The sequence below is a fragment of the Hyperoodon ampullatus genome (assembly GCF_949752795.1).
Source record: "Hyperoodon ampullatus genome assembly, chromosome: 1".
NCBI classification, from domain to species: domain Eukaryota; kingdom Metazoa; phylum Chordata; class Mammalia; order Artiodactyla; family Ziphiidae; genus Hyperoodon; species Hyperoodon ampullatus.
In genome coordinates this window covers 172,596,259-172,609,833 of record NC_136914.1, presented here as the reverse complement: position 1 = coordinate 172,609,833, position 13,575 = coordinate 172,596,259, and the positions used below count along the sequence as shown (strand labels likewise).

Below are 13,575 nucleotides of genomic sequence, written 5' to 3'. Positions count from 1 at the left end.
CTGCTGCAGGATTTATGTTTTGTTGAGTTACCTGAGGCAGCTTGGGGGAGGGGAATAGGGGCAGGAGTAGATATAACCACCTGTGGTATATCTTCTCTGTCCGCTTTCTACACTCCCAGGATCTCCTCCATAAAAAGATCAAAGGGATATTTGCATTACATTTTGCATTTCGAAGGGACTCCTAGTTAGCCCATGGGAGCGGTCAGCAGGTGGCAGGTTGACTGTGTTGGATGGTTCGGCTCCAGGCTACCCCAGGAAGCTCAAAGAGCATACTTCTCCTTTCATGGGCAGGGGCTTTTTTGAGTAGGATGTGAATTGGGGATGCTGCTGGTTGGGGAAGTGCTGGCTGGGGAAATTCAAGCCCTGGGCACGCATGGCTCTTGGTGGCTGCACGGGGCAGGGTGAGGGTTTGGGGGAGACAGTAGAGCTTGGCCTCTTTCCACTGCAATTCCCAAGGGCGTGTCTTGGTTACAAATAATTTCCTTCATGTCTTCCAAAGGCTTCAGAGTTTCGTTAGTGTCTCTTCCAATGTTTAGGCCACCACTTTTGTCAAACATAATTTTATGCTTTAGAGATTATGAAAACTACGCATACACATAGAAGAAAATTCAAGTAACTCAAAGTGTTGTCCTTACTCGTCAATTCAAGCCCTATCTTCCTTGGCCAACAACCTTCTGGAAACATATAGGATTTCTTTTTCCCAACCTCCCTACTGCTGAGTAAGCATACATACGCTTAGCATGTTTTCTTTGAAATAGACAGTAAAAGATATACCACCAGCCAGTTTCTCTCTTATTCACTAAGACTTTGCAGGGGCAGATGAAGGCAGTCTCCAGCTAGGCTTATTCTGCTGCAGGTGTTGGAGTGGGTTCTGAAGCTAGCAACCTTGGGCCAAGAAAGAGTATTAGGTGGAGGTATTTGAGGAAAAGGAAAGAGAATGATTGTTCTGAGGAAGAACAGAGGAGCCAGATCTGTACAAGCACTTGAGCAAAGATAATCTTTTTTGTTGAGGATTCAACAGCCAGGAGAGCATCTTTTGATCATTTGCAAGCAGCATACTGAAGTCAGAGGTATCAGAGTCAAGGACTGTTTTTTTTTTTTTTTTTAATAAATTAATTTATTTTATTTATTTATTTTTGGCTGCGTTGGGTCTTTGTAGCTGTGCGGGCTTTCTCTGGTTGCAGTAAGCAGGGCCTACTTTTGGTTGCAGTGTGCAGTCTTCTCATTGCAGTGGCTTCTCTTGTTTCAGAGCTTGTGCTCTAGGCGTGTGGGCTTCTGTAGTTGTGGCACGCAGGCTCAGTAGTTGTGGCGCATGGGCTTAGTTGATCCGTGCATGGCCTGTGGGATCTTCCCGGACCAGGGCTCAAACCCATGTCCCCTGAATTGGCAGGCAGATTCTTAACCACTGTGCCACCAGGGAAGCCCCAGGGACATTTGCCTCTACAAAATGTGCATGTGCGTGTGTGTGTGTGTGTGTGTGTGTGTGATAGAGAGAAAGAGAGAGAGAGAGAGAGATACAGACAGAGAGAGAGACAGATACAGAGACAGATATAGAGAGACAGAGACAGAGCTGGGATAGCGGGGATGAGGAAAAGCAGGAGCTATTCTCTCTCCCAGGAATATAATGACCTGGGAATTACAATCCTGTGGTAGAAGAATCACAATGCAAATAAGAATACTTACAAAGTTTTGAGGCTTTCCAATCCCTTGAACATCTTATGCTGAACATTTTCCAAACGATTACTCGTGAGAAGTATTTCGTTTACACCAGCTGCGCCTTCAAATGCTCCCTCTTCAATGTCTGTGATCTTATTGTTGCTAAAGTTTCTAAATAAAAATGGTTGAAACAAATATTTGAAACAATTTCTTTCTAACAACAAGGGCACTGAGACATGTCTGATCATTTTCTTCTACTGAACGAACATCTTCCACAAAAACTCTAAGCTCTTCACTGCCTGGCATTCCCAAGGCTCTGAAAAGTCACCACTTCCTGATTCCATCAAGCCAAAGTGATAATAATACAAAGGAGAAATATCTATGCTGAAAAGTACCAGCCCGATCAATGATCTGCCAGGGCCCCCAGGGATATAAAACTCTTGAGGTCAGGTACTGAGTTCTGTAAACTTTTATGTTTGCCACCACACTTACTAAGAGATTTTTCAAAGAAGTGCCCAATTAAAACTGCTGAATGAATTAGTGACTCAAAGAAGACAACTGGATAGAGAAAAGAAGGAAAGACTAAAATATGTTTGTATTTAGATAGCATCAGAAATGTATCTGAATCTGAGATTGTTCCCAGTTAAACTTCTCATGTAATAATATGTCAAGACAACCAACTTAACTGCCAGTATTTTGTATCATACAAAATACTAAGGCTTGACCAGAGGGCAAGAACATCCAGTTGAGGTAACATCTTCCTATAGGTTCTCCCTCTTTCTCAAGGCTCACTCCAAGACCAGGGATGCCCACAGAACAACGATCATTTTTAGGTACCATTTTATTCCTTTCAGAGCGCTGCACATAGCAGCTGCTAAATAAATATGTATTGAATTGAAAAGCATCTTAGAGCTAAAAAGAAAAAGCAGTTAATGTCAGTGAAAAAGGAGGACAGTTAAAAACTTAGAAACTCTTTGGGAAGCAGTATAATATGTGGGTCAAGTGCACAGGAAATGCTTTCAGTCTGCTCTGCCACTTATAGCCTATGTGACTGTGGACCAGTTACATATATGAAAGCACAGATATCACAGAAGTATGCTTCTTTCCTTCTCCTGATGTTTCCTGTTATGTGGAGGGTGCTCCCCGGACCCTCATTCTTGGCCTCTGTCCTGTCCCTCTTTCCACCCACCTTGGGTGGGGGAGGGTTACTGTCTGAGTGTTGTTGAAACTGCTGAGCTTATAAACTTATTTTAAAATTGAGTTGCGGACATGTAGTAATACAAATGAGCTATCAAGCAAGTTTACCAATCATTAATTTTGACTATCTTCTAATGAAAGTTTAATGAAGAAAAAAGTCAAGCAGTTGACATGAATGTGCTGAAAGAGAAATAACAGCATGGTTTGGGGAACAGTAAAGGAAGTTACAAAACATTACTGAACTCATCTCTAATGCACTTAGTTTGCTGGATTCCTGCTGTGGCCACATAACAAACCAGCTGTCTGAGTTAAGGCAAGATGCTAGGGTTCTGCTACAGAAAACATGGTTGCCATCACTGGAATACATAGGAAAGAGCCAATTACTTAGGTTCCTCTCAGAGTTTACCCTAAATTCATGTCACAGGTAGTCACTGTATAGACATGTCTCTGAATATTTTATATTTTCCAATTTCCTAAGAAATCTAAATAAAACTGCAAAGGTATAAGAAAACACAACACTACAGATATTTTAAAAGATGGTTAATATATGGCTTACATTTTACGTAATTGAGGAAGTTTCTTGAAGATGCCTGTAGCTTCTAACACTGTAAATTCATTATTATTGAGGCGTCTAGGGAAAACAGAAACAGAAAAGTTTCATTCCCAACAGTCAGGAAGAGGTTAAATTTTATTTCTCGTACAGAATTATAACATTATTTAATGAATATCCTAAAGCAAAATATAGGACACATATCACAGAAAATTTGTGGGAAGTACAGATTTTTTCCAATTTATCCCATATTTTAATGACCAAAATAAAACATATTAAGAAACATGTAGTGAAGAAAACCACTCATCGAAATTCAAAACCAACTCTCATTCAGTAATCTGTAGAACAAAGTTTCTCACACTTGTTTTTCCACTATTATCCCTGCCTCCAAAAGCACTTTAGGATATTTTTTTCTAGTCACTTCTCCATAAATATGTATCAACAGCTTTACTGATATACAGTTTACACACCACACAATGTACCCTTTTAAAGTGTACAATTCGGTGGGTTTTTATTTTTATTTTTTTATTTTTTATTTTTTATTTTTTCGGTACACGGGCCTCTCACTGTTGTGGCCTCTCCCGTTGCGGAGCACAGGCTCCAGACGCGCAGGCTCAGCGGCCATGGCTCACGGGCCCAGCCGCTCTGCAGCATGTGGGATCTTCCCAGACCGGGGCACGAACCCGTGTCCCCTGCATTGGCAGGCGGACTCTCAACCACTGCGCCACCAGGGAAGCCCCAATTCGGTGGTTTTTAAAATATTCACCAGCTTGTGCAACCGTCTTTGCTTCCTAATTCCAGAACATACTCATCATCCAAAAAAGAAACCCCATACCCATTAGCGGTCATTCTCATTTTGCTGCCCCCCACTGCCTCAATCCCTGGCAACCACTAATTTACCTGCTGTCTCTGTGGATTTTCCTATTTTGAATATTTCTTATAAATGGGATCACACAAAATGTGGCCTTTTGTGTCTGTCTTTTTTCACGTAGCATAATATTTACAAGGTTCTTCCACGTTTAGCATAAATTAGTACCTCATTCTGTTTTATGGCCAAATTACATTCCATTGTGTGGACATACCACATGTGTTTATCCATTCATCAGCTGATGGATATTTGAGTTGCTTTCACTTCTTAATCATTATAAATAATGCCACTAAGACACTGGCATACAAGATTTGTATGGCTGTATGTTTTCAATTCTCTTGGTTATGTACGTTGATGTGAAATTGCTGTGTCACATGGTAAATCTATATTTAACTCCTTGAGGAAGAGCCTAACTGTTTCTCAAAAGTGCTGCATCGTTTTACCTTCCCACCAGCAATGTATGAGGGGCCCAATTTCTCTCACTGTTACTGTCTTTTATAAAAGCCATTCCACTGGATGTGAAGTGCTTCCTCATTATGGTTTTTTTTTTTCTCATTATGGTTTTGATTTGCGTTTTCTTCATGACTAATGATACTGGGTATTTTTTCATGTGCTTATTGCTCATTTGTATATCTCTTTGGAGAAATGTCCATACAAATAATTTGACCACTTTTTAACTGGGTAAGGTACATTTTAATTGTTGGGTTGTAAGAGCTCTTATGTATTCTGGATATGAGTCCCTGAGCAGATATATATATATATTTTAGATATATGTTTTACAAATATTTTCTTCCCAGTACTGATTTTTAAAGGTATAATTAAAAAAAAACTTAATTTCTTAAAACACACACAACCTTTGCTGAAAGATGAGTTAGATATGAATTTCTAAATTCTTGAGTGACAAGTAAACTTATTTAAAGTGTTATCATGCTGGAAGATAAAATTTGAATTATTGTTTGTAGTATTATTGGAAATAAATGTAACTCCCTACATGATAGTAAATACAGAGTTCATGGCTTTTACTGCATGGTCTCCATGCATTTCTAAAGTCCTGGACCTATGAAATAGCTTCATGAACTAACAGAAATTTTTAAAAACATCATTATAACCACTAGGTAGTGAGTTTCTGCCATCTTTTTGAAAGCATTATATTATTTTTAATGATTCAAATTGCTTAAAATCCATTAAGTAACAGGCATGAATATAGGCATTGTGGGAGATAAACTATAAAACACAATCTCTGTCATCAAGGGGCTATAATCTAGTTGAAGACAAGAGAATTATACATGCACAAAAAGACAACCAACTTTGCAAAGCAGTTAATGAAAAATACCAGATGGTGCTAGACATAAACATTGCTAAGATGTTCTAAAAATGATGAGGTTTCACTAGGTTTTTCTTGGATTTTTAGAAACACTAACATTAAATGTCATACTTTTATAAATAAAGTCAGTGAAGGCCAACATACATGGGCACAGAATCTATAAATGATTCAAACATATTTTAGAGCCTCGTATGTGCTAGGCCCTATGTTACTGTTATAAATATAGATCTGATTACACTCTGTCTTTTTAGCTTTTCCTGCTATGATATACATTGTTCAGAAAAAAAACATCCTTTGTGCTTCATACTTGGTAAACATTGAATCCTTCCACTTGTGAGTCAGTGAAGTAGCATAGCTGATAAAAAAAAGGACTCTGATTGAATTCATAATTAACACAGATTCAAAATGGTGACTCCAAACTATTTTATTTGGTTGCTGAAAAGACTACATTAAAAATCTATTAAGGGCTTCCCTGGTGGCGCAGTGGTTGAGAGTCCGCCTGCCGATGCAGGGGACACGGGTTCGTGCTCCCGTCCGGGAAGATCCCACGTGCCGCGGAGCGGCTGGGCCCGTGAGCCATGGCCGCTGAGCCTGAGCGTCCGGAGCCTGTGCTCCGCAACGGGAGAGGCCACAACAGTGAGAGGCCCGCATACCACCAAAAAAAAAAAAAAAAAAAAAAAAAAAAAAAAAAAAAAAAAAATCTATTAAGTGCTTAGAAATGGGTTTGGACATAAGTAATATCCAAGAAATAGATATCAAATGAATGTATTATTATTAGCACTACTAAGTGCTAACTGAATTTTTGAGAGGTGAGTTAATTTCTGTAGTTGTATCTTGGGCCAGAAAGATGAAGTAAGAAAACCTCTAATACATATACTTGTACAAAGAGAGTTATGCCAATGTGTGTCAATTAAAATTAATGTAATTATTGAGAATGAAAGGGCAAGACAAAAATCCCAATGCTTTGATGCTTTCATTCCTTCCCTCCCAAACCGGATTTTGTTGGGAGATGAACTTACAGCTCTGCAGTGTACTGGGGAATGTGGTCTGGGACTTTGGTGAGTTTTTGATTGGAGCAATCTACTGTGGTCCCTTCACAGCGGCACTTTTCAGGGCAAGCCAGATCGGCAAAGCAGTCCCCACTTAATTTTGATCGATAATCTTCTGTACCTATTGAGGATTCAAGCCAGAAAAGAAGATACTGAGTCTGAAGGTTAGAATATTTGTTTATTTGTAGGAAGAAAAAAGTAAGGTAACTATAGATTATGCAGCAGGGAGACAACTTGGGGAATTTTGGTCAATGGATGTCAGGAGAGGGTTAAAACAAGGGCTTGGAATTTGCTGGAAAAAAGAGTAACCAGATTCACAGGACAGGAAAACATTAACAGAGTTGAGCTTTTCACAGCTGTACTTTCTGCTGATCCAGTTATGAGCCATTCTAGACTATTTGACAGCTAATCACACAATGGCTACTAGTCGTGAAAAAGTTTATTTTTTCTCTGAGTCAAGAATTTAAAATGTATCCAGTAATAAACATATGCCTAGATATCATTTTCAATTAGGGCTTTCAAGGCAAATAGATGGACTCAGGTTTTTAAATTTTCTTTGGTCTTTTATTATTCTCTCCCTCTCACATAATCTTCAGAAATGCTTAAAAAGCCCTCTTTTGTTCATTTTGATTTTATAAAAAGAAACAAGTAAATCCTGATTTAAGCCTCAGCAGCTTGTCATGCTGTAGAAAGCTGCGTGACGTTCCATGGTGCTTGACGGAACCATGTTTTACTCATACCTGGCAACCACATGGTTAGATCAAGCACAACAGAAAATCTCGCTACATAACCACTACACCATCCACTAGGCCAAAGGTAAGACCAAGAGGAAAGATGAAGGGAAGCAGGAGAAAAGCTACAGACGTTCTGGAAACGTAATACTGTTTACATGACATGCATTCTCCCCGCAGAATGTTTCTGACCATAGTAAGAGTATTACTACCGAAGATTCCCTGGAAACACAAAGAAGGGGCTATACTGAAAGGTGCCTCCAACGTTCCTCAGAATTGCAGAATGGAAACAACAGCTTTCGGGAAAAACATCCAGGAAGAAGTTGAAGGTGCGCTACAAGGACAACAGAGAGGCTCAAAAGATCTGTGGTTTCTTCTTGGAAAAAAAAAAAAAAAAGGGTGCAAAAGAGTGAGACTAAAAGAAGATACATCAGGATTGAAAAGGGAGGATATCATGTTTCAGATCAGACACTTTACTTACAGCCAAAATGGTGAATTCCTGCAAAAGTAAAGATCACCAAGAAGGAAAGAAAAACAGTAAACCCAGTTAAGATTCACATACATGTATATAAAACTCACTCAGGTCTCTTCCTTCCTCCCTTACTGTGGCAATTATCGGGGAATGGCCTGGTGTGACAAGAATCGTCATGCTTTGTAAACTTTCATAATCATTTTTTGAAGCACAGTGGTCTTACAGGAAAAGCAATGGCATACAAGATGCACAGCACAAATTAAGTTCTTGTCAATTCCTCTAAAAAAATGAAGTCTCCACAAGATAAATTTTCTTTGAGCACTCACTGTAATCTCTAGATGCTATCCAGAATGGTGGTAGGCAAGTAGACATGTAAAATGAATTGAAAAACTAATCGTGAGATCTTCAAGGACTATCACCGGAACACTTGGATTAAACCTTAGGTTGTGGCTTACATGTTTCATAATGATCTTTCCAACTTATAAATAATGTCACTTAATTGAAATGGAATCAGGATCTCGGAAGAAGCCTGCAAAGCTGAATATAGAAGTTTCATTACATTTGCCAATTAATGTTGTGGCATTTATTGAGGATCTGTTGTATTGTAGTTTAAGCTTTCATTTAAAAAGTGAAATAAGGAAATACAGGGAACAAAGTTTAAGTGACAGATACACGAGGTATTTTACATTGAAAATAATCTGCATTCAATGCAATGGCAATGCTTATTTTATGGTTGCTCTTTAGGCAAGCACATATTTTAATTAAAATCTGGGGAAAAAAAGGGAGGAGAGACCCAAAGAATTCTTCTGAGTCCTGACTTCTATAATTATTTGTTTAAATCATGTAAATTGAATGACCAGAAATTGATAATTAAGCCATGATATCTGATATAAAAGTTTTGGGTTTTTTTTTTTCCCAAAACCTATTTTGGCTGCTGTTAATAAGAGAGCAAACCTGTATCAGAATTTATGAAAACAACCTGACTTTTGTTCCTTATTTGGTGAATTTGAAATATTAATTTCTAAATTATTGATAAAGCATATTTAAATGTGACAGATTGAAAAATTGATAATTATATTCACTTCTCTAATTTGGGGATTTAAGTAATATCAATGTTTTATCCTATAGGGGTTCTGTTTTTCAAAATGGCTTTTTCTGGGTAATAGCTATCAGATGACCTTCTACTTACTAATTGGGTAAAAACACTGAATTTTAAAGATTGCCAATGAAGGCCAATCAACTGTTCTTTTCAACATGTTACTTCTTATGCAGCCAGTGTAATATATATATTACTGATCATTCAAGTCAAAATATGTAATGAAACAAAATCTGTTAAATGCATACAATTATTCATATTATAATTCAACAATGGCAAGCAACGTATATCTCCTTAAAACAGAGACCAAACCCAGAATTCTTCTTAAGAAAATAAGTATGTGTTTTCATACTAACACCTTATAAATATTTTTTTAATTTATAACTATTAAGATATATTTTAGTCTAGAATATACCCAGGATATTGTAAATGTAGCCAATGAATTACTAACATGTATTTTTATATAATGGTTTAAAACAAACAAGTCAAGAGGCATTTTACACAATTGGCAGGCAAGGAAAAAATAAGTAAAGAAACATATTTCAAAGAGCTAGTTCTAGAATCATCAGCCTTGACAGTGTTAAGACTGCAGTGGTAAAATATTTCATTTATTTTTCTAAGAAACGTTCCATTCATCTGCCTAAGTTATCTAAGGCACTTGGTGCCCATGAACTTCTGATGCTTTCAGGATGGATGTCAATATTGTTTTCATGGAGTTATTATACTGTGACTCCAGGGATGTAAGAATTTTAAATCACAAGCAAAGTACAACTGCACATAAATCAGCAGGAAGTTGTTGCTTTGTTATAAAAAGTGAAGCAACAGCAAGCAAAGTAAAGCAAAAAGTAAGGGATACTTTTTTAGTATAAAAAATCTCTATAAAAAAGTAAATCTCATGATGGAAAACACAGTTCTGTGTGTTTGAAACTGATTTCATGTAGAACTAGTTCTTTGACAACAGAAAGGTCTCTGTCTTTAAAACCAGCTTAAGATGCTATATTTTAAAAACAGGTTGAAAGGGCAGATATACAACATAAGGAGAGAAAATTATTTAAGTAGAAAGCCATAGATTGAAACATTTTAGCTACTGTGAGAAATTTCAGATAATGTGCCAAAGTGAGAGAGAGAGAAAAAGGTGGGGTTTAATAGTAATATGTTTAACATCAGAAGCTGCATGCAAAGGTCAGGTTTTCAGGAAACAGCTACAAGTGATCTATGCAGAAGGAAATATAGCTACAGAGTACCCACTGGATTTTCCAAAGCATGCATATCAAAGTTTTAGAAGCTACATTTTATAAGGTGAGGAAAAGGTGTCTGCAGTTAGTCCTACTACCGAGCAAAACCTACCTGGAATGAAATACTGTTCTTTAGCTAAATAAAAAAAGAGAAAAAAAATAGAAGATGCACCTGAATGTCAGCAAGCAGAGATATGAGTTATATTAGATTAAGAATGGACTAAAGTTACTATAGATAATTAAGTGAAAAATGTATATTCACAGTAGTGGCTGAAGTATAATCATGTACAGTGAGTAGGAAATGCATCTGGAACCATGGGCAATAAAGGGCTTTGTTTTGATATTAGCTTCTTAGTATAAATTAACTGCCAAATGTGAAATAACTCCTGGAATAGTTAGGTAGCATACTACCCAAAACATATAGAACGCACTTTATTATGAGAAAATAGAAAAGATTATACCTAAGCAAACAGTAAATTTCAATGAAGTAAGTTTTCCCTTTAATATTAATAAAATGCATCTATATTTCACTTTTTATAAGTAAATGTAATATCCCCAAAGTGTTAAAAGATGGCCTTTTGGAAAAAGAATGTACCCTCACAGTCCTATTCAAAATGCGAGAATGCAAAACAAGAAAACGGCATTTGGTGTGAGAAGCAAGGAATCTGGAGCTTTTTTTCCCCCTACTTCTGAGCCTGAGCAAATCAAGTAACCAAACCTCAGTTCACTTTCTTAAAGAAATGGAAACATGATTAATTACTTTACTGTTGCTCAGTGAAAAACAATACAACAAACTTGAGACTTACAGCCTTTTAAAGGCACTGAGTTAGATAAAAGGCCCCTGTTAAATTCAAACCCTGGGATTACAGTATGAAGGATCCAGGCATCTTTTTTTCTTTATTTCTTCTGCTGGATAGTGTGTTAAAAAGGTTACATGTAGGAGTGCTATATGAATTGCGTCTACAGCTCTTTTCCTTCATGGACAGAAGAAAAAGAAATACGATTCTGCAATGTTTGGTGATTCAGCTCAAGGCCAGCTGTCTCTACATCTCACTACTGTTTTGGGTAACGCTGGGGAAATGTTACACAAAGTAAGAAATTACCTGAACAACGGAATTTCTTGCTTTTGATCTGTCCGATTCTTTTATTTGCCAGACGCCGGGGGCTGGTGCAGCGGGCACCACTGGTCTCGATTGGGTTGGTATGAAGATAATCCGCCAGCCACTTGAGATGGCAGTCACAAATAAAGGGGTTCTGGGCCAAATGCCTTTCAGAAACACATACAGAACACTTTTACACATGACTTGCAATGAACTCAACTCTCCAATTCAGAGTGAATACAATGGTCATCACGTTTGATCCAAATCCTATATACATACATGGTTTGAATGGCACGGAGAGGTGAAAAGGTCCCCTTGGCGATGGTCTGAAGCTTGTTGTCATATAAGGAGAGAAGGTTCAGGTTGTGCAGATCCTGAAAAGCATCTACCCGAAGGCAGTTTATCTTGTTGGCATTCAATAATCTGTTTGATTAAATAGTCGTAGAATTAAAGTGTAGTATCTCATTAACCCATCTTCAAGACTCTGTTGTTCTTGAGAAAACCCAATCAAGAAATCCATTTCTTTTACCCTCAACATTAAGTAATCATTGAGGTATCACAGGCTGAAGATTTGGGGTCATGGCAGATAAAGCATGGGTCATGTCTAATGATTGGATTGCCTAAATCTAGTGGTACTTACACATTTATTCAACAAAAATTATTAAATATATTCTCTGGAATGTGTAGAAGTACAGCAGTAGACAAAGGTGGGTGAGAGCCAGTTTCTCCTGTCAAGGGCACCATAAAGTTCTCAAAAAACATTAGTCCCTGGAGCTGCTCTGTGAAAAAGAAGTTCAGTCCATTCTCAAAACGGTAGCCGGAGTGAGACTTCTAAACATAGACCAGAATACATCACTCCTCTCTCAAAACCATGCAACAACTCCCAGTTTGCTCTGAATAAAACCTAAGACTTGACAATAGCCCATAATGCCCAATGGGATCTTTGGTTCCTTTTTTGAACTTTACAACCTCCAAGTTTTCTATTCCTGGCTGTTTCAGCTCCAGCCACACAGGTCTCCTTGCCAGACTCTCTTCTCTGCTTGGAAGGTTCTTCTCCCAGATGTCTGCCTGGCTAACTATGTTGCTTCTTCGAGTCGGCTGCAATGTCACCTTTTCCATTCAGCCTCCCCCGGCCACTCCCTCCAATACCGTCAACCTGTCTTTGCCCCTCCCTTATCCTTAGCATCTCAATTCCTTTACTTTAATCTACTTTTTCTATTTTCTTAAATACACATTTCTTTCTGTTACGTGTGATTTGCTTATTTATTATGTTCTTGCTGACTGCCATCTGCATGAACCCTCTCCCAAGGGTATAAGGTCCAGACAACAGGGATATTAGTCTATTGTGTTCTCTGTTGCTTCCCACATGCCTGGCATGTGCTAGGTGCTCAATAAATATTTGTTGTTGAACGACTACTTTATAACCCTCTTAGAGAGTTGCAATATCACACGAAGACCCTCATTCTGCATTATATATATCCATTTCACTTGGTTTAACATAATATCCCACAAACTTGTTTTTTCTCATATATACCAGTGGTATTCTGCATCAATATTCTGTGGAACTGTGGTTTACAGATCATATTTGGGAAAACATCATTCTCGTAGGTTATATGTCCCTGTGTCTGCACTTGTGTTCATGCTTCCCTCACCTTTGGGAGTATACTTGCCCGACTCTCCACCTGCCTCAACCTTCTGGCCTATCAAGGTCTCACAGAAGGCCCACCTTCTCCAGAACAATATTTTTCCAGAATACAACTGCCACCCAACTAATGTATTCCTTCCTCTAGGAAGTCAGTCAGTGCTACCTAGTCTTGTCAACTATTTTATACAAGCCCTCATGTTTGCCCAAAGACAGTTTAGCCCTCCAGGAGCAGAGAATTTTTTTTGATACTTCTTTTACTCTGTCACCATTCAGTTCAGAGCTTTGATACTTAGGATTTTAACAAATATTTAGTAGCTCAAAAAATATGTGCTATGTGGTTTGGGTATGATGCTTTCTTATCTAACACACTGAAAACTGTTTTCCCATTTGCCCACCAGAATCTCTGTAATTCAGGGTATTCCAGTTTTACTTGCCTTTTTAAGACCTCAACTCCCTACACATGCAAAGCCAGGACTTTCTAGTGGTGGTTCTCCCTGCTGTACTCTTTTTTATCTTCCTTCAGAAACTGCAGTTTTTACTTTCTCTGTGATCTATATAATACTTTCTTTAGAGCTTAGAGGCATGGTTTGAGGTGTGGACTGATTAATCCTATACCTCCCCACTTGGGGTCACAACACACGGCCCACTGGCC

At 38.1% G+C, this 13,575-nt stretch overlaps 1 protein-coding gene across 3 annotated transcripts in view; it reads right to left on the bottom strand.

The window, feature by feature from the left end:
* Window positions 1-13,575, bottom strand: part of SLIT2 (slit guidance ligand 2) — a gene marked incomplete at both ends in the record, with an annotated part of 384,978 nt that overhangs the window by 78,421 nt on the left and 292,982 nt on the right. For 2 of the 3 annotated variants that reach the window (XM_079697609.1, XM_079697610.1), the window contains 6 exons: window positions 1,684-1,827; window positions 3,410-3,484; window positions 6,615-6,765; window positions 10,291-10,314; window positions 11,282-11,445; window positions 11,558-11,701. In XM_079697609.1, the coding sequence (XP_079553735.1) occupies window positions 1,684-1,827; window positions 3,410-3,484; window positions 6,615-6,765; window positions 10,291-10,314; window positions 11,282-11,445; window positions 11,558-11,701 (702 nt within the window). The remainder of the gene's footprint in view (window positions 1-1,683; window positions 1,828-3,409; window positions 3,485-6,614; window positions 6,766-10,290; window positions 10,315-11,281; window positions 11,446-11,557; window positions 11,702-13,575) is intronic. The other variant, XM_079697611.1, reaches the window with a different exon arrangement.